This window comes from Thamnophis sirtalis, unplaced genomic scaffold (genome assembly GCF_051295495.1).
Source record: "Thamnophis sirtalis isolate CommonGarterSnake01/CBP01778 unplaced genomic scaffold, rThaSir2_p1.2 scaffold_9, whole genome shotgun sequence".
NCBI classification, from domain to species: domain Eukaryota; kingdom Metazoa; phylum Chordata; class Lepidosauria; order Squamata; family Natricidae; genus Thamnophis; species Thamnophis sirtalis.
In genome coordinates, this window is record NW_028261389.1 from 38,449,904 (window position 1) to 38,473,293 (window position 23,390).

Consider the following 23,390-nt stretch of genomic DNA (forward strand, 5'->3'; position numbering starts at 1 on the left):
ATGGATGCAGCATCCCTGCTAAAGATAATAGTCTGGGAGTCCTGTAATCAGTGCCCTGAATTCTAACATGGGGAAAAAGTTGGGTGCAAATTCACAAATAGGTATGTTCTTTTACTCGTCATATATTGAATATTTGAAGTTGTCCCAAAAGGAAACAGGTAATGCGAGAAAAAAGTGTATTTATTTATTTATTACATAGATATTATATGGCCACCCATAAGGATAGCATAAAATAAAAAACATAAAAATAATTTAAAATGATAAAAACAATACCAAAACAATGAGAATATTACACATAGTACAGTCAACAGGCAATTATCAGGGAATCCCCAAGCTTGTTAAAACCATCACATTTTAAGGATTTTCTGGAAAGGCTGTGAGATCACCTAATCTGAGGACGGATGATGTTCCTAGGCTTGCCTCCTAGGTTATCAGGTGGAACTCTTTGGCAGGTGGGATCTGAAGCATGCTTCTCCTGCCGGACTTGATCAGACAGGGAGATGTAATCAGGCAGAGGCGATCCCTCAGATAATCTTCCTACATGCTAGGCTTTGAAAATCAAAACAAGCACTTTGAATTGGACCCTGAAGCAGACTGGTAATCAGTGCAGCTCACAAAGCAGAACCTGTTGAACCAGTTGAATATGAACTCCTTTATTATCACCAATTTTATAACTGCAGTTTACGTAAGTATTATTTGTAAATATATAGATCTTTACCCCTACCTTTATTTTTTTTCCTTTCTAGATATTCACCAGATGGAAGATTAATAGTATCTTGCAGTGAAGATAAAACTGTTAAAATCTGGGATATAAGAAACAAGATATGTATTAATAATATAATAGATTATGATGGGTGAGTTCTATTTATTTAAAAACAAAGGAAAATATTTTATTGATAATTATAGTTATATCAGCAGGTGTTATATTAAAATTCTGTTGTGACTCACAAAAAATAAACCTCTGATTCCTTTTATTTTGATTGTCTTAAGGCTATCTTGTTACTCAGTTTCTCCAACTTGTGACCAGGACTTCCTGTAAACACCATGCAACAGCAATTCCTTTTTTTAAATTGAATACCCCAACTACCTTTGAATTCACTGTATTCCTTAATAAGCATAAGCAAAGATTATTTAGTGCTGGACAAGACAAGGACATCCCCATTCCTCCTCCTTTCTCCTGCCCATTCAGAGGCTTGAAATTAGAAGTACATTGTAATAAAACATTTTTTCATATATGTGAATATTATTGCCTAAGGTATTTTTAATTCTCTGTGTGTGCGTGTCCGTGTGTGTAAAAGAGAGAGACAGAAAGACAGAGAATCTCTATTGTTGCTCTTAAATATATGGAAGTATGTGTAAGGAAACAGTGAAAAATGCAATGGCCATATTCTCTTTCAGTCTGGCTCAGGTTTTCTTCTTTGGTTATGGCTGATAGAACATCTGATACTCCTTGAGTCCTTCAGTCCTTGAGTTGAAATTGTTCTGCAGCATACCTATGCACGCGCAATACAGTTTGCAAATTTGCAGCTAACACCAAGCTGGAGGGAATTGCTAACACTTTGCAAGATCAACTCAAGATTCAGAAAGATATACCACTCTTATACTGCACTAGTGAGGCCACACTTGGAATACTGCATCCACTTCTGGTCACCACAATATAAAAAAGATGCTGAGACCCTAGAAACAGTGTACAGAAGAACAACAAAGATGATAAAAGGTCTGAAGACCAAATTGTATGATGAACAGCTAAGGTAACCAGGTATATTTAGTTTAATGAAGAGAAGGCTTGGGGTGACATGATAGTTGTCTTCTAATACTTGAAGAGCTGTCACACACTGATAGGAAAGATAGGGTTAATTTATTCTTCATAGCACTGAGGGCAGGACAAGAAGTAATGGATAGATGCTTATTAAAGGGAGTTTTATCCTGAAACTAAGGGGAATGTTCCTAACAGTGAGAATAATTAATCAATGGAACAACTTGTCTCTTCTCAGGATTGTGGGTGTCCCATTGCTGCAGGTTTTCAAGAAAAAAACGGGACAACCATTTGTCCAGAATGGTATAGTGATTATAGCCTTGGGCAGGAAGTTGGACTAAAAGATATCCAAAGATCCTGTGATTTTATTTTTCTATAATTTAAGTTTTTAAAAAGAAGTCATTCTGATGATCAACTTTTCAGAAATACAATTTGTTTTGTGCTGGTATTTAATGCTAAGATAGCATACAATATTCAGGAGGCTCTCGTGCAGCTTCACATATCTTGAGATCCTTTCTTAACTATTCTCCATTTAAGGCTGATAGGAATTGTAATTCAAAATATCTAGAAGGACCTAGGCTTGAGAGCATGTTCTAGCTACATTATTACTTCAATTTAGTAAATATTTACAAGTGACAACATATAAAGGAATATCTCTTTTGATACCTGATTGCTCTCTTACAGGCAAGATGGAGAGAATTTGGCAAGAGGGATCCAAATTGAAATATTACTTAATGATAAATATATTGGCATATCTCAGGATGTCTTATTTTATGCAAATATTGGGAAAACAGAATGTACTGCTTGTGTGGCAAAGACACTTTAAGAATTCATTGAAATAAATAGATGACCTGATTCCTTTACAATAACAACCATTATTTTTAATTTTCTTTATAGATTTGCAAACTATGTAGATTTTAATCCTGATGGTACATGTATAGTTTCTGCTGGTTCTGATCACACAGTGAAGTTTTGGGACATTCGAATAAACAGATTGCTGCAGCGGTATAAAGGTAAATGTTTATGCAGCACAACTTGATTTGCCTCTCTTTTGTTTAACTGCAGAACAAATACCCATAGTATAGTTCTTAGTAGTTAAAAGTAAAATCTAGGATAGAAATAGATATTATATTGCTAAATATTCTAATTATAATTTTATCTCTGCTAAAATTACTGTTTTTAAACTTATTTCTTCCCCTGGTCATATGTTATACCACCATACTCTAAAAAATAGAAATCTATTCCAAAGTACAAATCAAGCATTTTTGAGAATATGAAAATACTATGCAAATGCCAGTAGTATTTTAAAAGTGGTATATTCAATTATATATGTTTGTGTGTATTTTATAATTATGTATAAATTAAACGTATAGGTTGTTGCTTCAAAGCTAGGTAGTATACATTATGTACCTAGCAGCAAATTGTATAACAAACAGCAACAATTTCAAGAACCTAGTTCATAAGGTAACCACTTGACTATATAATACTGTTCCTGAAAATATTCCACTGGTTGTCTGTAACTTTCTGAACCCATTTTAATATATTGACATTTGTCTGTGAAGCACCAAATGCATAAAATAATTATTTCCCTAACTATTTCCAATTGGTGTATTAAGTTCTGCTGGGAACTATTTTCCTGCTGATGGGTTTGATTCAGTGTCATCATATCAAATGGTAAGGTGTTAATAATAGGAACTCATGGAACTCTCTCATGAAAAGTATTTAATTCTCCCATAGAAAACAATGGAGGGCACACTTGTTCTTGTAGACATGTATTAACAATTACTCCAGTGTAAGACTATACTTCAATTTATGTATTATTTTGGTTTGCTATTTTTTAAACGAATTTTGTTTTGTGTTTGTATTTATTCTTAAGCATTGTTGATTTTATTGCAACGATTTTACATAAAACTACTTTCTTATAAACTGCTCTGAAAAACTGCTATACAAATGTGTGTGGTTGTGAGTGTAGATAAAACGTAAACTAAGATCATGGTCTAGATCAGTGATAGCTAACTTTTTTTTCTTGGGTGCCAAAAGCATGCCCACATCCATAATGCAATGTCCTTCCCATGCACCCCACCCCCCTACACATCTGCATGTAACTCCCCCCTCACCTTCTGTGCTCGCCCTGCGAATGATGTGCAACCCCCCCCTTTTTGCCTTACATCCCAAAACAGTGCTGGGCGGGAGGAAAAGCCTCCCATCTCAAAACAGCACTGGGGGGGAAGCCTCCCATCCAAAAACAGCGCTGTGAGGGGGGGAAAGCCTCCCATCTCAAAACAGCGCTGAGAGGGGGAAAGCCTCCCATCCCAAAACAACGCTAAGTGGGGGGGAAGCCTCCCATCCCAAAACAGCGCTGAGAAGGGGGAAGCCTCCCATCTCAAAACAGCGCTGAGAGGGGGAAAAGCCTCCCATCTCAAAACAGCGCTGAGAGGGGGAAAGCCTCCCATCCCAAAACAACGTTCAGGGGGGGAAAGCCTCCCATCCCAAAACAGCGCTGAGGGGGGGAAAGCCTCCCATTCCAAAACAGTGCTGGGGGGGGAAGCCTCCCATCCCAAAACAGCGATGAGAGGGGGGGATCTCCAGAGATCTGGGAAGGCACGGGCTGTAGAAAGTGAGGCGAAAGGTATGTCCGTGAATCTCTTTCTTGCAGGGCAAACCTGAAAATTAGCTGGCGGACGGGATGCATGCGTACTGGGCAACAGCTTGTGTGCCCACAGAGAGGGCTCCACCATCACAGGTCTAGATACTGCTTCTTTTTGTAATGGAAACAATTAGTTGGGACATGTCTATCCAGTTTAGACCATTTTAATAATTAGAATACTATTGGTATACATTCTGTGATCAAAATCTATATATATTGGAAATTAAAAAATTGTTTGAATTGGGGTAAAATTCAGATGAATATAGATACTTCATAGATATTACTTAAATTCATCATTAATCCATATCCCAAATGAAATGTTCATTCTCTGCTCAATTGTCATACAATTTCCACCTTAGAAAGAAAATTGAAATGTTAAAAATAGCTAACTAATATCAACACCATCATATGTTGTTTTCACAGTCAGAAATGCTATTTAGTCTTTGTATTGCTGGTGATTGTTTTAGAAAATTTTCAATTAATGTGTGATATTTTGTAGACTTAAAGGTACAATTTAAAGGTATGTTACTGTACATCTCATTAAAACTGAATGTTAGTGGTATTTAAAACCACAAGATGGCAGTAGAATCACATACCTTTAGTCAAATATTCATATTCTGCCTTCAACCTAGAACAAAGAGGTAATGACTTAATAAAACTTTCAGTTTTTCATGTATTGTTTTTGTATTTATTGGTTACAGACATTCTAAACATTAGTCTTATAATTTTAGTATTGAAAGACAAATTCTCTTGAATCGGTAATCTTTCCCTTTGGGGGCAAAGGTCCCATTCTTTCTAAAGTTGAAAAGTCTCCATTTATATGTCATTTTTATTATAGAAGAAATTGTCCTTCTTCCAAATATTCTCTATTTTCTTCAAAATAGTGATTACTCATTTTAACCTGTCCTGGTTTTTTTGTGATGGATTCTAAATTTCAAAGATATTGCAGCTCTGTTGTGAAATAAGTTTTATAAAACACTTCATATCCTATGTATACATTGAAATTAAAGTTGGAAGAACATTTAAATCTTTAGATACAAAGTTTTTTATCCCCTCTCCAGGTCTTCTATTGTAGTTGTGCTTTTATATCTTCTTTTTTCAGAACTCTCACCTATTTTTAGCTCTCCCCCCCCCCTCCTTTAGTTTCTTCTGCCATGGAATTCCTCTTATCACTGCCCTGAATGCATTAAAATCTTTTTAAAGAAATCCAATAAACATATTTGAATAGATTCACTTTTAGTGGTTAAAATCAAGAACTGCATCATAACATAATCGTTTTCACCCAGTATCTAGTTACCTTTTACTTTACTGTGTACATTGCCTATTCTTTATCTAAAAGGATGTGATGTGTGTATCTTTCAGTTAATGAGGTCGCAAATGCTTGGGGGTTGAATCTTTTCACATGGATCAGAAAACCTCATATTTCTCTTACAATCACAGCAGTACCTGCTTTCGTAAAGGTTTTTTTCTCTCTTTTGGAGATTATGTTGACTTCTCTTTTCCAAACTTTGAAGTTTTATTGGCAGCCTTCTCCATTTCTCACTTTATTTTTCAATTTTTTCTAGTTATTTTTTAATAAATATTAAGTGCATTCTTATTTTTTATAACCTGTCTTGGTCTAGGAAGTGGCTTAAATGCTTAGCAGAAAAAAAAAATAACAGAAAAGTTCAAGTGTATGCCACTGGGGACATTTGTCTGAGGACTGATTAACTATGCAAGAATTTTGTAACACTTAGTGAATATTCCAAGCCTAATTCCTTATATCCTGGATTCTAAAGTTCTGCTAGGCAGAAACAGAGGATTACTTAAATAGCTATGTGTTCAGATTGAGGTGCAATCTGGGGCTCAGGTTTGTACCTCTGTTCTTAAATGTTGATGGGATGTTTTTTCTTGGAATCTTGCAATGTGTACAATAAAGAGCAGCAGCGTATAATGGAATAAATTTGTCTTTTTCCAAATCAGAATCTATCAAATGATCTGGAATGTAAATATTAAAATAACTGACTAGTGAAGAATAATAATGAAGAATAGGAAAACTACGTAGTATTTAAGTCTGCTTATTTAAATGTAAGGGAAATGTTACAGAGCAGTACAAAATAACAGCAAGGAAAATAAGCTATGAAAGGAACTCAATAGATAATACGGATGGGAAAATGGAATTCAGAATGCCCCCTTATAATTGTAATCCATTACAGAGCCCTTGGTGTGAGTGTAACTAGTTATGGAACACTCCAAACTGAAAGCATTTTGCACACCTGTAAGAATAAGGAGAATGATAGATATAATGGTGTAAAAGCTAGTTAAAATCTAAAACTGGTACTTATTAGAATTGCATTTTAAAAATATCAATCATAGGATAGAACCCTGTGTTCCATATCCTGATGATAAACTTCATTGTTATTCTTCTCAGTAATTTAATTAGGTTTGTGTTGTTGGTCAGTGATGTTATGTGTTGTTTTTGTTTTGGAAGTTTTCTTCTTTCTATCAATGTCTGAACTACTTTTATTTAAATCAGTTCACAGGGGAAGTGTTAATTACACATCTTTCCATCCTTCTGGCAACTTTCTCATAACAGCATCTAATGATGGAACTCTTAAGATTATGGATCTTATAGAAGGAAGGCTCTTATACACACTTCGTGGGCATGAGGTACACTTTCTATTTTGGGACTTGCTTTTAATTTCATCATAAAAAATAATTTCTATGATAAAGTTACTGTAATGAAAACCTATGTCAATTATACAGGAGCTATATCAAACTATCCTAATTTGGACATATACAAAGACCCAACTCTATTTGTGGTTCCTAGAAGTCAAAAATAATTTAATAGCACAATCAATTAAAATATCATTTGAACAAATATTGCATCCATAATATGCCAATTAATGTAGTCCATTTAATCACCTAAACATGTTTAATGATTACTAATATATTACTTGTTTATTAACAATTTAGGAATGATTAAATAAAAGGAAGGGAGAGAGTACTAAAACAAAACCATTAGCCTTTAAAACATATTTATCTTGTTTCCCTCTGTCCTTTTAAAAAAAATAGGGTCCTGTGCTTTCTGTAGCCTTTTCAAAAGATGGAGAGACATTCGCTTCTGGTGGCACAGATACACAGGTTTGTTAAAATAGTTAAATTCTTAAGTAAATATCACTCTTCTTAATAAGTTCACTAAATACATATTTTATTATCAAATTTAGAAGAATATATTTTTCATGTGTTAATTACAAAATTATTGTCTGATGCTTTTTTGTCAGCAAATTTTCTTTTAAATTATATTACACTGTATGTCTTATTGCTTTACTATACACTGGATATTAAGTTAAACCCTTAATTACCAAATGAGAAGGCTGCATTCATGAAACATTAATAAATTCCTTACAGGTGCTGCTCTGGAAGACAAATTTTGATTCATCTGAATATAAGAAAGTTCTTGAAAAACATGTGCAAAGATTACATAGTGATGATCCACCTCACCTTCTGGATATTTACCCTCGGTCACCTCATCATCATGATGCAAAATCAGAGGCAGTTGAGGTAAACTATTATGGCTTTTAATAACAAATTATTGGGTACAACTGGGACCTGCAATTTTTCAGTATAGATATTTTCTTCAGTAATACTGACTGAACTTTTGATCATGTTTTTCCAGAGTTTTTCAGTCATTTTCTTCTCTACCATCCACAGTTTTTATTCTTTCCCCTAAAACTGGGCGAATGTAGCATTTCTCATTAGTTCAATTCTTTTCTCTACATTTTTTTAAAGGACTTTCCCTGTTGGTTATAGAGCACAGTTGTAGTTAAGTTGGGAGTGGAGGATAGGCTGCCAATTTTAAAGTTCAGTAGTTTTTTTATTGAAATGATAGGGTGTTGAATAATGGGAACAACTCTGACTTTAAAGCCTCAAAGACTTCGCTTCTCTCACTTCTTCCTAATTACCATTAATACACAGACAATCATATTCTAAATAGGCAAGCCAATAGGAATGCAGAAAAAAGGACAACTAGATTCTAGTATGAGTTCATGCTTGAGCACATTTAGTGACAATAAAAGCAATAACATTTATGTGTGTTTAATGTGTATGTGCATTCCTACCATGGTTCCCATGATTCTATTCATAGGAGCCATGTTTCTGTTCAGAGTGACATGACCCTTTTATGGGAAGGGACAAAATGATTTTGTGAATTTCCTTGTAGATAAAGTTGCTTATAACTGCTATTGTTTGAATGGCAATTTGACAGAGCAGTGTTGGCTGAGCAACATCAAGTGGCCATTTGCAATTCATTTGAGTCTGTGAAACTTTAAGAAGACAGATCTTCTATACCATGATTTCTGCCACCTGTGAATTAAACTCATACCCCTCCAAGTCCTGCAATGATCAAGCATGACATGTGCCACTGGATTTGAAAGGTGCCAAATATCTCTTTGAGGGGGATATTATGTCATTGACCTTTAAACACTTAGTGTGCACTCTAAAAGGCCATCTCTCAGCATAGCCACGTGGAATAGAATAGAGAATAGAATAGAGACTTAACTATGGAGTAACAGATAATATAGTTCATATAATGTCAATATGAATCCCATATATAATGTACATGTACAATTTTTACATAGTATTTTATGTTAGTAGCTTATTATAGCTTTAACACACTAGATGGCATTAATGTTTAAGAACATTCTGTTGAATGGGAACCATCCTAACAGGATTTTTTTTTAGGATCAGTGCATTTTTAAATATAGAAAGTGCTGTTTTATATTACTGTGTTGCCCCAAACATAAGGCTTATATTACGAGCATCCTGAAAAATCATGCTAGGGTTTATTTTCTGATTGGGTCTTATTTTGGGGGAAATGGGGTAAGTAGTTTTGATTCAATAAGAACAATAAATGTGGCAGTAAAGAACATTTTATAGGGATTGACCTTTTCAGTTATATTGTTTATATAATGCTCCCATGGTATTATATCTGATATGATCACACAGAAAAGAAAGTTGAAGTGGTTTATATTAGGAGATATTAAACATACACAGATTGGAAACTTCAGCTCATACAAAAAACATCTGTGTTCTGTAGGAAAGATGAGAGCCTATTTTAATCTATTTCGCAAATATTTAGCAACTATTGCAATAGATTACACTTACAGTAGTTTCTATGCCAATTGAACATATTGTTTTTTAAAAGTTCTTCGTGAAACTATTGCTGTTTCATTGTCTGCTGGGATCTACTTATCAAGCTTCAGCTATAGTCAGATGCATCAAAGTTAAAAAAAAATTACCACAGTAAATGTTTAGGAGTGTGATGGCTCAATGGTTAAAGGTGACAGCCTGCGTTCGAGAGCTGAGTGCCGTGTGATGAATTGAGCTCCCATTACTTGCCCCAGCTCCTGTCCACCTAGCAGTTCAAAAGTATACAAATGCGATAAATAGGTCGGAAGGTAACAGCATTTCATGCGCCTTGGCATATAATCATATGGCATATAATCATGCTGGCTATATACCATGGAAATATCTTCAGGTAACGCTGGCTCCCTTGGCAAAGCAATGGAAATAAGATGAGAGATAAGATCCGACACAACTGGAAAGAGGAAATCTTTATCTTAATCCCTGTTTATCTGGGCGTTGGTTGCTGGAGAGGATTTTTTTTTGGTTTTTGTTTCCTTCCTAGCCTTTTTATTGTCTCTTTTCAATGGAGCAGAAATATGGTTTGTTTCTATATGTTCAGTGATGGCCGATTCATCTGAATTTCAGGCTACCATAGTATTCTTTGAATTTAGCTTGGTTAAATATGGTCAGTTTCCCAATTGAAACTATGATTGAATGTGTACATATAGTTGTAAGAGATTTTTTATGTCATGGTGTCGACTATTTTGAATCCGTTTGGGTTTTAGATGTATTTTAGTGAATTTTAGCAATATTCATTATTCTTTTATAAGGGTAGTAGGGGCAATATTTTTTACATGAATAATTTGGACATAATTTTGCTTCATAAAATTTTACTTCTGCTCTACATGCAGCACAGTGTCCACTTCTTTTTATAGAATTCCTGAACCATTTTCTAGGGTCTCCTAGAGAACAGCTCTTGTTTTAGGGTTTTGTCAATGCAATGTGACAAGGCTAAAGATAATTGATATCCAAATATAATGAGATAGCCAATTGACTCATCAGAGAATATGACATTAAACAAATTTCACCCTTTCACACTCTTGAGGAAAAAGCAAAATAAATTTGATATAATACAAATTGTAAGAAAAATGTAAAGAAAGTGAGTATGATTTCTTTCCTAAATATATCCTGAATATTTTGTCTTAAATATTTAAATATCTCATGTATATTTTAAGCATTCAATATTTATTTTTTGATAACAGAATAAAAGCAAATCTATTTTTCAACAGATAAATCCCAACTTTGATGTAACAAACATGCAAATATTAGATCCTCCTGTTGTAAATATTGCTTCATCGCCTACTTTTCCTCCATCATGGCAGGTAAGTTTCAAGTTACACTAATTCAGTACAAGTTAAGATTTAGAAAGCTAATATGCATGTATGGCCTCTGTGTATGACAGTTTCCTTTCTTAATTGAAATAAAATTATGAGAGAATCCTGAATTAAATTTTAGGAGTTATTTATAACTACAAAACACTTTTTTTGAAGTCATAAGTTTTTATATGCCAATATTGTGATTCTGTTTTATTTCTCAGTAAACCTCAGATGTAAAGGTATCTCATAGTCTATCAGAAGTACATAAGGAATCTGAGAATTTTAGCAGGAGACAGGCTGAACAGATATTCCCACTCCAGTTACATAGAAACGTGCCTATACGCAGAGTAACATTTCTTCTGCTACTGATAATGAAAATACGATAGTTTTAATCACTGGTATGTGTTAGTTTAAAAACACCTAAGTGGTTGTGGTAAAATTTAGCAGGAAGTGAAGCGCTCCATGATCTAAAACAATGTGAGTTTTTTTCGAATTTGAATGAATAAATTACAGCTACTCTTCATTTAGCAACTAGGTTGATTAGCAACCTTCACAAATATGATGGTTAAAAAAATTATTTTGCATCTATTGTGTGCATTTATGACCTTTGCAGAATTTCCGTCTCCCTTAGAGTTAGTATCATGTATATCCTGTGGTTATTTTTGCTTATCATTTATGCTCATTAATACCTCATATCAAGGTGTCTTCAAAGAGAAAAAACTATAGTTCAGCTGAAAAAAAGTGTCAAAAAGCAAAGCCAAACCATATCTCAAAATTGAAAATGAACATTGTAGGTTCAACTTTATAATTTAAATTGTATTATAGTTTCAATTTAAAGCTGAAAATTATGGGTGACTATTATAGCATGAGAAGAAGATCTGGCCCATTCCACTGTCTCTGCTATTTTGAAGGATAAGGAAAGGATCAGAGAGCTGATGAAAAGATTTATCAGGAATGAAAGCAGTTATAACACATGTAAGGCAGCAAAATGGCCTCATTCAGGAAATGAAAAAAACTCTGTATACTTTGATTTGAAAATCAGATGCAAAAGAGGATGCCAGTTGGGCGTCTTATCATTCAGGCTAAGGCAAGCAGTATTTTCAGAACACCAAAGGAACAAGCAGATGACGAATGCATGGAAACATTCACAGTCAATCATGGCTGGCTTATTTAGTTTCTGCAAAGATTTAATTGCCACAACAAATATACATGTCAGCCTTAGCAGGTAGACCAGACAAGAAACATGACCAAATAAGCTTGTTCTACTTTATGGTAAAACTGCATTAACAGAGTCTTGCAAGTCTGAAAGTACAGCTCCCCTCTATCTCCTTTAAGCCTTATTTGCCTTATTTCCCAAGGTCTTTTCCCACATACCATTACAACACAAGAGGTTAAGATACAAACCCGGACAAAGAAACTGCCAAACATTTTGTGGAGGAACATCAAGTTCATCCATAGTGGAAGGGAGCTATTTGCCTGAACAAACATTCAATTTAGACAAAACCAGTTGTACTGGGGGGAAATTGCCAGAATGGACCTTCATAAGCAGAGGCCAGACCAATGTCTGAATGTAAAGCATTTGAGGCTAGAGTAAAGCTACCAGTTCAAGCTTTTTGACCTACAAATCTGGTAATCCCCATGTGTCCGAAAACATAAGAAACCACACACTGTTTATTATTGATCTACTTGGAAAGTTTGAATGAAACAAGTCCTCTTTGAAGATTGATTTATGAATTGTTTCATATGCCAAGTCATAGCACCAGCATGGCAGGATATTAGCATGATATAAATGCAAGATTTTTGGGAAGAAATGTTGGTCTTGTAAATAAAATTGAAGGACTTGGCCAAAACAAAAATATGGATGAAATAAAAAAATTATACTGATGAAATCTCTTGATTTTAGAGGTTGATACTGAAAGATGTGAAAAAAATGATCTCAATTTCAGGATGATAGCCCTAGACTGAATGAGAGCTTCCAAACAAAGATTTCATTGAAAGAATAATTGGTGTGGATCCAAATGTAGAATGTTTTGGAAAGGAACACCAGGAAATACATGAAATCTTAAAGTGTCAATTGTGAAATATATGAAAACAAAAGGAAAAAAACCAGGCAAATCAAATTTAGTGAGAGATTTTTTAAAGAAACTTACTCCTTCCACAACTCCACTTCCCTCCCCATCACTCTCCCTATTCAAAAGAATGGAACATCGAGATAATCCACAGTCAAGAACCAGCTACGCCAGAGGTAAAAAGAAGGATCTTTGAAAAGATTTATATCCAATTAATTTAATGTTTACAGATAATGTAAGTGTAAAATTTGATATAGTCTGATTTTTTTATTTTTGTAATACAGTATTATGCTTATTTTGTACTTATATAATAAACCAACTTTTCATACATTGAGTTTCTATTTAACATTTTCTGTTTCAATTTAGGCACTATTTAGTGCATATAAAAATATGCACACAGTATTAAGCCAAAGCTTAAAAATATTGTAAACCTTTAAATTGCCATAACAACATACAATAACAGTTGAAAGGACTCTATAATATAATAATTAATGTAATAAATTATTAGTGTTTTAGGCAAAAATATGTTAGAATTAAAGAGATCTTTGAAGTAAAATGTACAAAATATTGTTAAAAACGTCCATAAAGGATAAAAGAAATTTGAGTATGGAAAATTGAAATAAATAATAAATACACTCGCAGCCATACCTACAGTGCTATGGTTTTTATTTAGTGACTGTTTTGTTTAACCTGGAAGTGGAATGAAATCTAGATGCTAAATAAGAAATAAGAGTCTAATCGCACAAATTCAAATAAATACAGTCTGCCTAACTTTGGAAGAATAGTTGTTCGGTACTGGAGTTAGTTGTAAGAAAAAAATGGTCAGAGGTTCTTCATACAATTGTGGATCCTGCACAGTGAACTTTATTTTATAGACACTTCTCTAGAAAAATAAATACACTGTTTTTGGACATTACAGTTTAAATATTTCTAGTATTGCACAATGTTCTATTTTAAATTTTGCTCGTAGCTAAGGAGTCTGTAAATAATTTACAACTGTCCTATTTTCATAAACTCGTTATGTTAATTTACCTTGACTTCTATTGTTGTGTATCTTAGAACAAATGTTAAGAATACCTACTTTTCCCTCCATAAATGCTTCTAGAAATAGCATTTGTGGAATTTTTCTTACACTACATTTTTCACTGAAAATCTTGTTTCAAAATTATTTGTCAGACAAATGATTTATTAACTGCTAGTTATATATTTGGACATAACTATTTACTAAATATTTCCTCCATACCGTCTGATATTTATATTTTTAAATGTATTGATATACCATATTTTTGTACTATTAGATGCACTTCCCCCCACCCCCAAAGTGGGTGGGAATGTCTGTGCATCTTATAGAGCATATTGTGGCAGGGGGAAAGGGGTTGGTACAGCAGCATTTGCAGTGGTGGCCAGGGAATGCTGGAGCCTTCACTGCCAAGCAGCTGATTGGTGGTTGGATTGGCCTCCTGGAATACCATCGATCAGCTGTTCTAGATGGCAGGGATCACCACCGCTGATCGTTGCCCATTCATTGCCACTGCCCGTTCACCGCCACTGTTCAGTAAATTCTTAATGTGATGGATGGGCTTGATGAAGTGATACCAGTTTTCCAATGTCTGGTTTTAAGTCACTTAGCCAGAGTCTTAAATCACCATGTTCAGTAATCTGGAGTCAATTTCTTTGCTTGGAGAGAAGTTAGATGACCACACTGAAGCCACGTTCCACCAAATATGGTGTTGGAAATGCAACAAGGAGCTTCTTAACCACTGTCCATAGTTCAGGATAGTGATCAGAAATTTCTTTCCGTAACCAAAACTCTTGGTATGATTTCTTAAACTTTGGCTTCAACTCAATGTCATTTTGCAGCTCTATGAGTTGTTCCTCCACTACCCCATCTTCCTCAGTATCTGAAAATGGATTTATCATCCAATCTGGAATTTCCATCAAAAAAAGATCCTGATATTGCTCAGACATATCTTTGTGCAGCATGTCCAAATGGTCACAAAAAACTTGAAGATCTTGTATCCCACCTTTCTCTTCTAGCTCAGACAAGCTCAAAAATTGATATAGCTCCTGACGGCCTATATTGCACTTGAATACAGTTAATTTTGAAATAAACGTAGAGAAGACAGATTTGGCCTTAATAAGATTGACCTCATTTCCTTGCAACTGCAAATTCACTTCATTGAACATTGCAAATAGTTCTGATAAATAAGCAATGTCATGCCTGATCTCTTTGAGTTCACCACTGAGCAAAGCATTCTTGTCTTCAAAAAACTCCACAACAGTGTCAAAAAGATTGTAAAAGCATCTTACACAGTTTCCTTTTGATAGCCAACGAACTTCTGTATGAAGAAGCAAATGATCAAAATCTTCATCATTCTCAACACAGAACTCTCCGAATAGTCGATCATTGAGAGCATATACTTTAATTTTGTTAACTGCAGTAATGACAGTGTGTAATGACTTGTGCAAGTGATCACTGAGGTTTTTTGCAACAAGATGTTGGTGATGAATGACACAGTGAATGGTAAAGATATTTGGCACTGCTTTTTTCAAGTAAGCAACGCACCGACGGTAGCGACCAGTCATTGATGGTGCTCCATTAGTTGCACAAGCTAGTATGTTGGTAAGTGGAATTTCCTTGTCTTTGAAAAACTGCTCAACAACATGAAATATTGACTCCCCTTTAGTATCTGTTTTTAGTTGCCTCGCAAATAACAACTTGAGTCAAACTTTCATCTTTAATAAAGTGCACATAAGCAAGAAGCAAAGATTCATTGCCTGGCAAAGTTGATTCATCCAGCTGTAATGCAAAGTCTGTTGTCCATAGTATGCTGCACAATACATCTTCCACATTCTCATCCATTTCATCTATGAGTCTTTGCATTGAATTGTTGCTGAGAGGAATTGTCTTAATTATATCATGTGGTGACCTGCAAAGCAGTACTCAGAACTTCACTAATGGCTGGTAGGATGAGTTCTTCACCAATAGTATGTGGCTTTCTAGACTTAGCAATCAGCAATGAAATGTATGATGCACGCAAACCATCAGTATTTTGTTGGGAAGCATTGTAAAACATGCGTGACAGTGTTGGGCGCTTTTGCAAGTTGTCACGAAGTGATTGAAAAAGTTAGGCTCTTGTCTGCCTTGTCAGGATGTGCCTTCTTCAAATGTTCATTCAATCTGGAAGGCTTCATTGGCTCATTAGAAAATACTTTTTCACATAGTAGCACTGTGGCAGCTACTGTTTTGATGGTGCTGGTATAAATCCATACTTCAGATATTCCACACTATATTGTCTACATTTCTTCTTTGATTTTTCTGCTTCTACCATTTCTGCTCTGAAAATCAGAATACTTACAATACGTGTGTGTTCACATCTGGTTTAAGGCTTTGCTAAGTGAATAGATAAACCCTACCAACTCCCTGCCTGCCTTCTCTGTGCAAATAAACCAGGATGTTGCTCTTTACTCTGTAGCAAAGCAAGGATTCTGGAGCTTGATGTCTACAGGAAGATTCTCAGTCATCCAGGTCATGGTTGTCCCAAAGGTGCCTTTTCAAGAGGCAACTGGACTTTCTGGTTTTTCTTTGAAGATGTTTTGCTTCTCATCCAAGAAGTGTCTTTAAAGAAAAACCAGAAAGTCAAGTTGCCTCTTGAAAAAGCACCTTTGGGATTCTGAAGCAAGATGAGATGATCAATTAAATAAAGTTTCATTTTACAAAGTCATTGTCAGCACATTGTTTGCATTGGTGTAATTAAGAAAGGACCAACATTTGCTTGAATTATTTGATGAGATTATTGCATGGTGCCTAGGGATTCCCAATATGGAAAGTGAGAATGGGAACATTTTAATAGATCTATATGTTCTTGGGTTATAATTTTCACTAAAGAACCATGGGGATGGAAAGGGAAATAGACAATGGAGTCCAATCCCCTTCCTCAACAGATTGGAAGCAAAGAATAACTAGCAAAATGTAGCCTTTTACCTCTTTGGGGAATCATTTTCTTTTTTTATTATATATATATATAGATAGAATATATATTATATATATATATAATTTATAGATAGAATATATATTATATATATATAATTTTTCCCAATACAACTAATGCAAAGGGTCATACACACATACATTACATTTTCCACACTTTTAACTTGCATATTTGTGATTCCTTATAACTTCTTTAAGCTAAACATTTTAGTACAAATCAACGCATTGACATAAACTATATATCACTAATGCAGTTTCCCATCTCTTCCATTGACATAACACCTTTTCATAAGTAAAGTTCAGTTGTCTCTCTCTCACACCTCTCTTCCTCCTCTTCCCCTTCTCTCTCCCTCTTTCTCCTTTCCTCTCTTCCTCTCTTTCTCTTCCTCCCTCCTTCCTCCCTTTCTCTCCCTTTCTTCTTCCCACTCTTATTCTCCTCTCTCTCTTTCTCCCTCCTCCCCTCTCTTACTTGTTTCCTCTTTTCGTCTCACTTCCTTCCTCCTTTTCTTCCTCTCTCTCTCTGACTTTCTCCTTTCCTCTCTTTCTCTCCCTCCTTCTCTGCCTTCCTCCCTCTCTCCTCCTCTCCTTGTGAAAAAAGAAATAGCTTGGCAAAAAAGAAAAACTTTTTCCCGCCTCCTGGCTGCTCTGTTGCCCCCCTCCCCTGCCCTGGATTTTAAACTGAATGCTAGGCTCAGCTCTGCAAGGGAGAGCCCAGATGGAGGGAAATAGCTTGGGGAAAGAATAGATACCTTGGCTGGGGCGTGGGGGAGGTAGCTAGAATAGAAGCAAAGGAAGACTCACCGGGCAGAGATCTGCTGGGCTGTGTGGTTGAAATAAGTGAGGGAACCAGGGAGCAGCAGCAGCAGCACCTGTGCCTCAAGGCAGGCGAGGTATGAAAAGGAGTGAGTGGGAGGGGCGGAAGGTGAGGGTGGAGCCTGTCAGTGGTGCATTTTACCAGTTCTCCGAACTGCCCATAATTTGACCAACCGTTCAGGAGAACCGGGCAGAACCGGCTGAATTTCACCCCTGCCGGAAGTTCTCAGATGACTCGCAACCAACAGAGCCCCAGGCAGAATTGCGTCCTGTGAGGGGGCCATCTCCAGCACTCCTCTGCCACCTCCCTTGCCTCTTAGTGCCCCCCTAAGTAATCCCACCACCCCCAGGGGCTGATACTGCCCACTTTGGGAACCACTGCTCTAGCCCTAGGAAGGAGGCAGTGGCAAATATTCCAAAGTTGTGGTCAGAAAAATGAACAGACTTATCCAGGCTGTCATCAGGAGTCAAAGTGAAGGCACCTGATCACTTCCTAAATGATCACATCTCCAAATGGCTTGCAATAAAATTATTCAAGCAATAAATAGGCATTCCTGATGGTGATTTGGGCTTTCAAGTGAGGATGTTAGGAATAAGGTGTTTTGTGTTTATGTTTTAGAGAGCACAGTTGTACATGGAACACGCAAATTTCACCAGTTCCCATAACGAGCAAATATTTTATTTAGTTGATTTATTCCCAATTTATTGGCATTCAACCCATCGCTGCATTCAATAATAGAATATGTGTATCCTCATCTGATTCAGTTGTTAATGAGAAGCATTATTGACATATTAATACAACTTGTCTCCAAAGGACTTCTGTGGCCTATTCTATGACCTGGTAATCCAGACTGAGTTAATTGAAAAAAATGAAGCTGATAGATCTCTTGCTTACTTCATCTCTGCATACCAGCTAAGAATACTTTCTTAACAAAATGTCACTTTGAACAGGCAAATTATACTTTAGCTTGTTATCATAGGATTTGTTAATACTTAACTATTCTTCCCATTTTAACATTTATGTAACATAGATCCAAAAATATGTTCTACTTTTAAAGTAATACAGTAGTTTGCTGTACAAATAAGGGTATTCTACTTTCATTCCACTGTACCTTAAGCTGATGCTATTCTTATGAACCTGTATCCATCATTTCCTTCTTTTCCATTTTTATCTCCTCCCCCCCCCCCAATGTATCTTGTAATCTAAGGACTAGGTATCATTGTCACAACTGATTCTGAGGCATGTATAAAATTCTTCAGTCCACACTTCCACTGACAAACAATTCCGTCTTCCTGTAGAAAAAAAAGCAACTCTCTGAAAGCTAAGCCCCAAGGATCCAGATGCACCAGCAAGCCTTTCACACAGGAAATAATTATTTTAGCACTCTTAGAAAGTGCTTCTGTTACTTGGACAGTCTGAGCGTAATGAGTTTCCTGCTGACCTACAAGATGATTTAGTACTGATCTAAATACCTTTGCCAGTTCATAAGTATAATGAAGCAGGCTATCTATAGTTCTGTAAATCTGTAACTGCCCAGTTTTAAACTTGAATGTGTCAGAGATCTATTTGACTGGTTGGTTGGTTTTGATTGATTTTTATTCTATCAAGCAGATTTGGTAGGAATTCTTTAAAGTCATGGAAGAAATTGAAACCACAGTCATTTACAAGTTGTGTGTGTGTGTGTGTGTTACTGTAATACTTGTTTGTACTATTTTTCTAAAGTCCATACATCAGAGAATTTAGCTTGGCTGCACTATTTTAACACACTGTTGAAGTTAGTAAGGGAAGCCATATTGATAAATTATAATTTGAATTGCAACATTTGTCCTTAATTTATTAAAAACCTTTCAGAGTCATTGCTGAATAGGTGTTTTCCAAAGTTATTTATAATAGTCCAAGATTTTTCCCCCAATGTTAAAAGTCCAATATGAGAAAAATGGAAGTGATCTTGCAGCTTTAGGAGAACTTTATTTTTTCAAAGAAATTTTATCAAAGGAAGAGAATATATGTAGTTTGGGATTGAACCACAAAGTTCTTGGTGCTCTCTGATCTTGTTTGCTTGCAGACGTTTCATTACCCAATGAGGTAATATCAATGTGCATATGAAGTTGCTCCCTGTTCATATGTGTAGCTTGCCCTGCCAGCTAAATTAATAAACTATACTTATTTATTCTGAGATTGTTGTTAGTTTGTGGGCCTTACATCAAAGAAATCACACATTGTTATTATTGGACACTACATGGACTTTTTTTCAGAATATTTTAGTTCAATGTTGTTGCATACATACCATATGCTTCATTTCTACTTTCAAGATATTGGTTGTAGATGTTAAATGGAAAAATAATAAAGTAATTTCATGTAACTCAAGCTAAATAGGCAATTATGTTGAGCAGACAATTGCTCCATTGCTTTTGTCAAAAGTTTTCTTGGAAAAACTAAAAAAATAGCCCATGTATTCCTTATTTTGGGGAAACGTTTTATCATTTAAAGATTTGTTTTAAATATGAAACAAATTTTTCCACTTGATAGTGAACAAGCTAGAAAGACTGGAATGTAGTTATACACCACATTTAGAAGTAAATCCCATTAAAGTCAGTAATACTTATTTTTAGTAAATATCATAAGATTGCCAGTTTATTTGCATGCATGTTGAGTATTGATAGCTCTCCTTTTTTATGCATTGTCTAGATTAGGATGGTCTTAAAAATAATCTGATAATGTTGAAATGCTTCAATACTAGGTAGGGTATAAGAATGGCCATTGTTTCAGATTCTCTTTCATTGGTCAGAGTACAAAAAGCTATTCTAAATATTCCCACTCCTGTTGTCAGGGATAGGCAGCTTTCTCAGGATTAGAAGCCACAACCTACTTCTCCCACCAGTTGGAGGGATTTAGAAAAAAAAATCCCCTCCTTTTTTTTAATCAATCAAACAAAAATAGTATGAAAGACTGAGCGTTTTGGTTCAAAATTTCAGCAGTGCTGAGGAGAGACAATGGCAAGTGGGTTTGGATTACTCACCCTTGATTTTTTTTTTCCTGAGTATTTTTGGGAAAGCAACTAGTTTTCCTTTCATTTTGATAAGAACATTGCACTTTAATCTATTTCCCTTCTTCCCCCTAGCAATAATTCAACATATTCCAAAAATATTTAATAATAATTTTTAAAAAATGGTCAGATTTATGGCAAATGTTATGTGACGTGTTTTGATTTGTTATGGCCAGTATCTCCTTTATCTCAGTTTGAGTACAGTTTATCACTTATTATAACAGTCAAGTTCATTCTTGAATAGCCAGGAAACTTCTATGGCAAGAAAAAAAAGTTACAATGGTATTGGTGAGATTTTGAAACTTGATTTGAGATTTTGAAGGCTAACTCACCTCACAGGGTTGCTACTGTGGGGAAAATAGAAGAAAGGAATACTAGATATGTTCGCCACCTTGAATTATTTATAAAATAAAGGTGGGATAAAAATATTAACTTAATAGTAAATTATTTTGGGTAATGATATTGTGCCATCAGACCTGACAATTCCAAGGTACTGCTGAAGCGTGACTATTACTTGGAGCCCTTTGCATATTGTTTCCTTTATAACTGTGCTTTTATAATTTTAATACTTTTTAATAATAATATTTATTAATTATTGGTTTTTAGGTTAGTTGTGCACTGCTTAGAGTCACTTGTTTTGTGAGATGGGTGGCTATGTAGCAGTGATGTGCGGTGAGGTTGATACCTGGTGAGGCTCAGCAGGGCAGCGGTTGGCCTCGGCGGGAGGGGGGGAATTTGCATCGCGGGAACAACCAAGCGCCCGGGTCTGCAGCAAAGGCGCTTGGTGGCTCCCGCGATGCAAAGTGTCCCGCTGTCCCCCCGCTGTCCCGGCCTGCGTCCGCTGTTTCTCCAAGCTCCGCCGCTGGAAGTCCCGGATCGCCTCTGGGGGAAGGCTGGGTGAGAAGCGGAGCGAAGCTTCTCTGCGGCCTCCCGGCGCTGCGCAGAGGCTCTTGCAGGAGCATGTGTCAGCGGCCGGCGGCCTGGAGCGGCCCCGGCTGTAAGACAAGGGAGCACTTAAAGCAGCCGCTGCCGCCGCCGCCCCTCCTTTGCGCGGTGGTGGCGGCAGCGGCAATTAGTGCCTCTTTTCCATCTGAACTTCTTTGCCTTTTAACTCTTTATTAACTTTTAGAAGGCGAAAAATTCCTTATGGAAAAGAGGCCCCGAGTTCTCTCGCCTCCTGCTTTGGTTAACACTAAGCAGACACCAAGCCACTGTGAGCTGGAATCTGGTAGCAACTATTTTGGCTTTAATTATTTAAAAAAATATATTTAAATTTCTTTCTTTTTCCTGAGGAGACTGGTGAGGCTCCGCCTCCCTTGCCTCTAGTGACTGCACGTCCCTGCTATGTAGAAAATACATACAATATTTTTGGTAGAGAACTAGTCTGGTATGGATATTACAGAACTCCGCATCTTTGTATAGTTGCTTTACTGTAAGACCTGCAATGTTTCTTGTATATTACAGTACAATATAGTCTGAAAAATAAAAGTTGCAAATTTAAACACACAGTTTTCATTTTGCTTGTAAAGGTGGGACTATTTTAGTGAGAATTTCTTAATCTTAATCATTTGCATTCACAGATTGGATACAAATATTTATTTCTTTACTCTCTCTTTACAGCTAGTATTGCTATTTTTAGCAGCTATGCTTTCCACAAGAATATTTATACTTTATGAAAGTGCCTATAAGTCTCCCTTCCTTCTTTCTCTGCCTGCTCTTCTGCCTTCCTGCAGCATTTATATTTAGAATTGACTGCCAGATAAGGAATTTCTCACCTTGAAACTCTAGAACCTTTGACAATTTTAGACTCTGAATGTGTTTTTTTTTTTCTTTAATCAGACTGTTTTACTGAAAGGGGAAAATAACATCTTATTCAACTGACATAGTCATATAAAAAAAATTGTTAGTTATGAAATGATCATGGAAAACATCTGCTTAATATAAAAAGCAGAGCCTGTAATATTTGCAAAGGTAAAAATAAATTTTACTTCAAATAAAGCAGTTCTCGGGTGTGTTAAAGAAGTAGCTGTTATTTGATGCCATCATTTTACTAAATTTAAATTGACTGTCACCCTTAGCAAGCAAGAAATAAATAAAGCTAAGTTACAAAGAAGATGTGCAAAAGCTGTAATTGAGAGGTTCTTTCTTTTAGGTTTATTATTTCCTTCTTTGCAACTGTCTTTATGCAAAAGGAAAGTATTAATCCAGCCTATTAAAAGCAGCACAGTGGGAGACAGAACAGGTAGGCAGATCAAAGTAGGTAAGAAATTAGTTTAAAAACTTTACTATACACTTTAGATGAGTTCAAATTGCCAAGACCAGATGGTTTACATCCTAAGGTACTGAAACAGCTGGCAGATATGATCTCTGAACCATTGAACAAACTCTTTCAGAGCTCCTGGAACATAGGGAGACTGCCAGAGGACTGGAAAAATGGTGATATGATTCCAATCTACAAGAAGGGGGGAAAGTACATCCAGGAAACTACAGACCAATCAGCTTGACCTTCAACACCTGGGGAAATCCTTGAAAAGATAACCGAAAAGCACATTTGTGAGCACTTAGAAATAAAGTGATCACTAGAA

The 23,390-nt window shown here is 35.8% G+C and overlaps 1 protein-coding gene and 1 long non-coding RNA gene across 3 annotated transcripts in view; one reads left to right on the forward strand and one right to left on the reverse strand.

Moving 5' to 3' along the window:
• LOC148044096 (uncharacterized) overlaps positions 1-22,300 on the reverse strand; it is a 28,270-nt gene extending 5,970 nt beyond the window's left edge. Inside the window, exons 1-2 of the long non-coding RNA XR_015697744.1 lie at positions 22,167-22,300; positions 725-803 (exon numbers count right to left, since the gene is read on the reverse strand). This is a non-coding gene — a long non-coding RNA (uncharacterized LOC148044096). The remainder of the gene's footprint in view (positions 1-724; positions 804-22,166) is intronic.
• Positions 1-23,390, forward strand: part of POC1B (POC1 centriolar protein B) — a 35,782-nt gene that overhangs the window by 7,448 nt on the left and 4,944 nt on the right. The window contains exons 5-10 of one of the 2 annotated variants that reach the window (XM_014063152.2): positions 747-854; positions 2,654-2,769; positions 6,919-7,052; positions 7,458-7,526; positions 7,794-7,946; positions 10,799-10,891. In XM_014063152.2, the coding sequence (XP_013918627.2) occupies positions 747-854; positions 2,654-2,769; positions 6,919-7,052; positions 7,458-7,526; positions 7,794-7,946; positions 10,799-10,891 (673 nt within the window). The remainder of the gene's footprint in view (positions 1-746; positions 855-2,653; positions 2,770-6,918; positions 7,053-7,457; positions 7,527-7,793; positions 7,947-10,798; positions 10,892-23,390) is intronic. The other variant, XM_014063153.2, reaches the window with a different exon arrangement.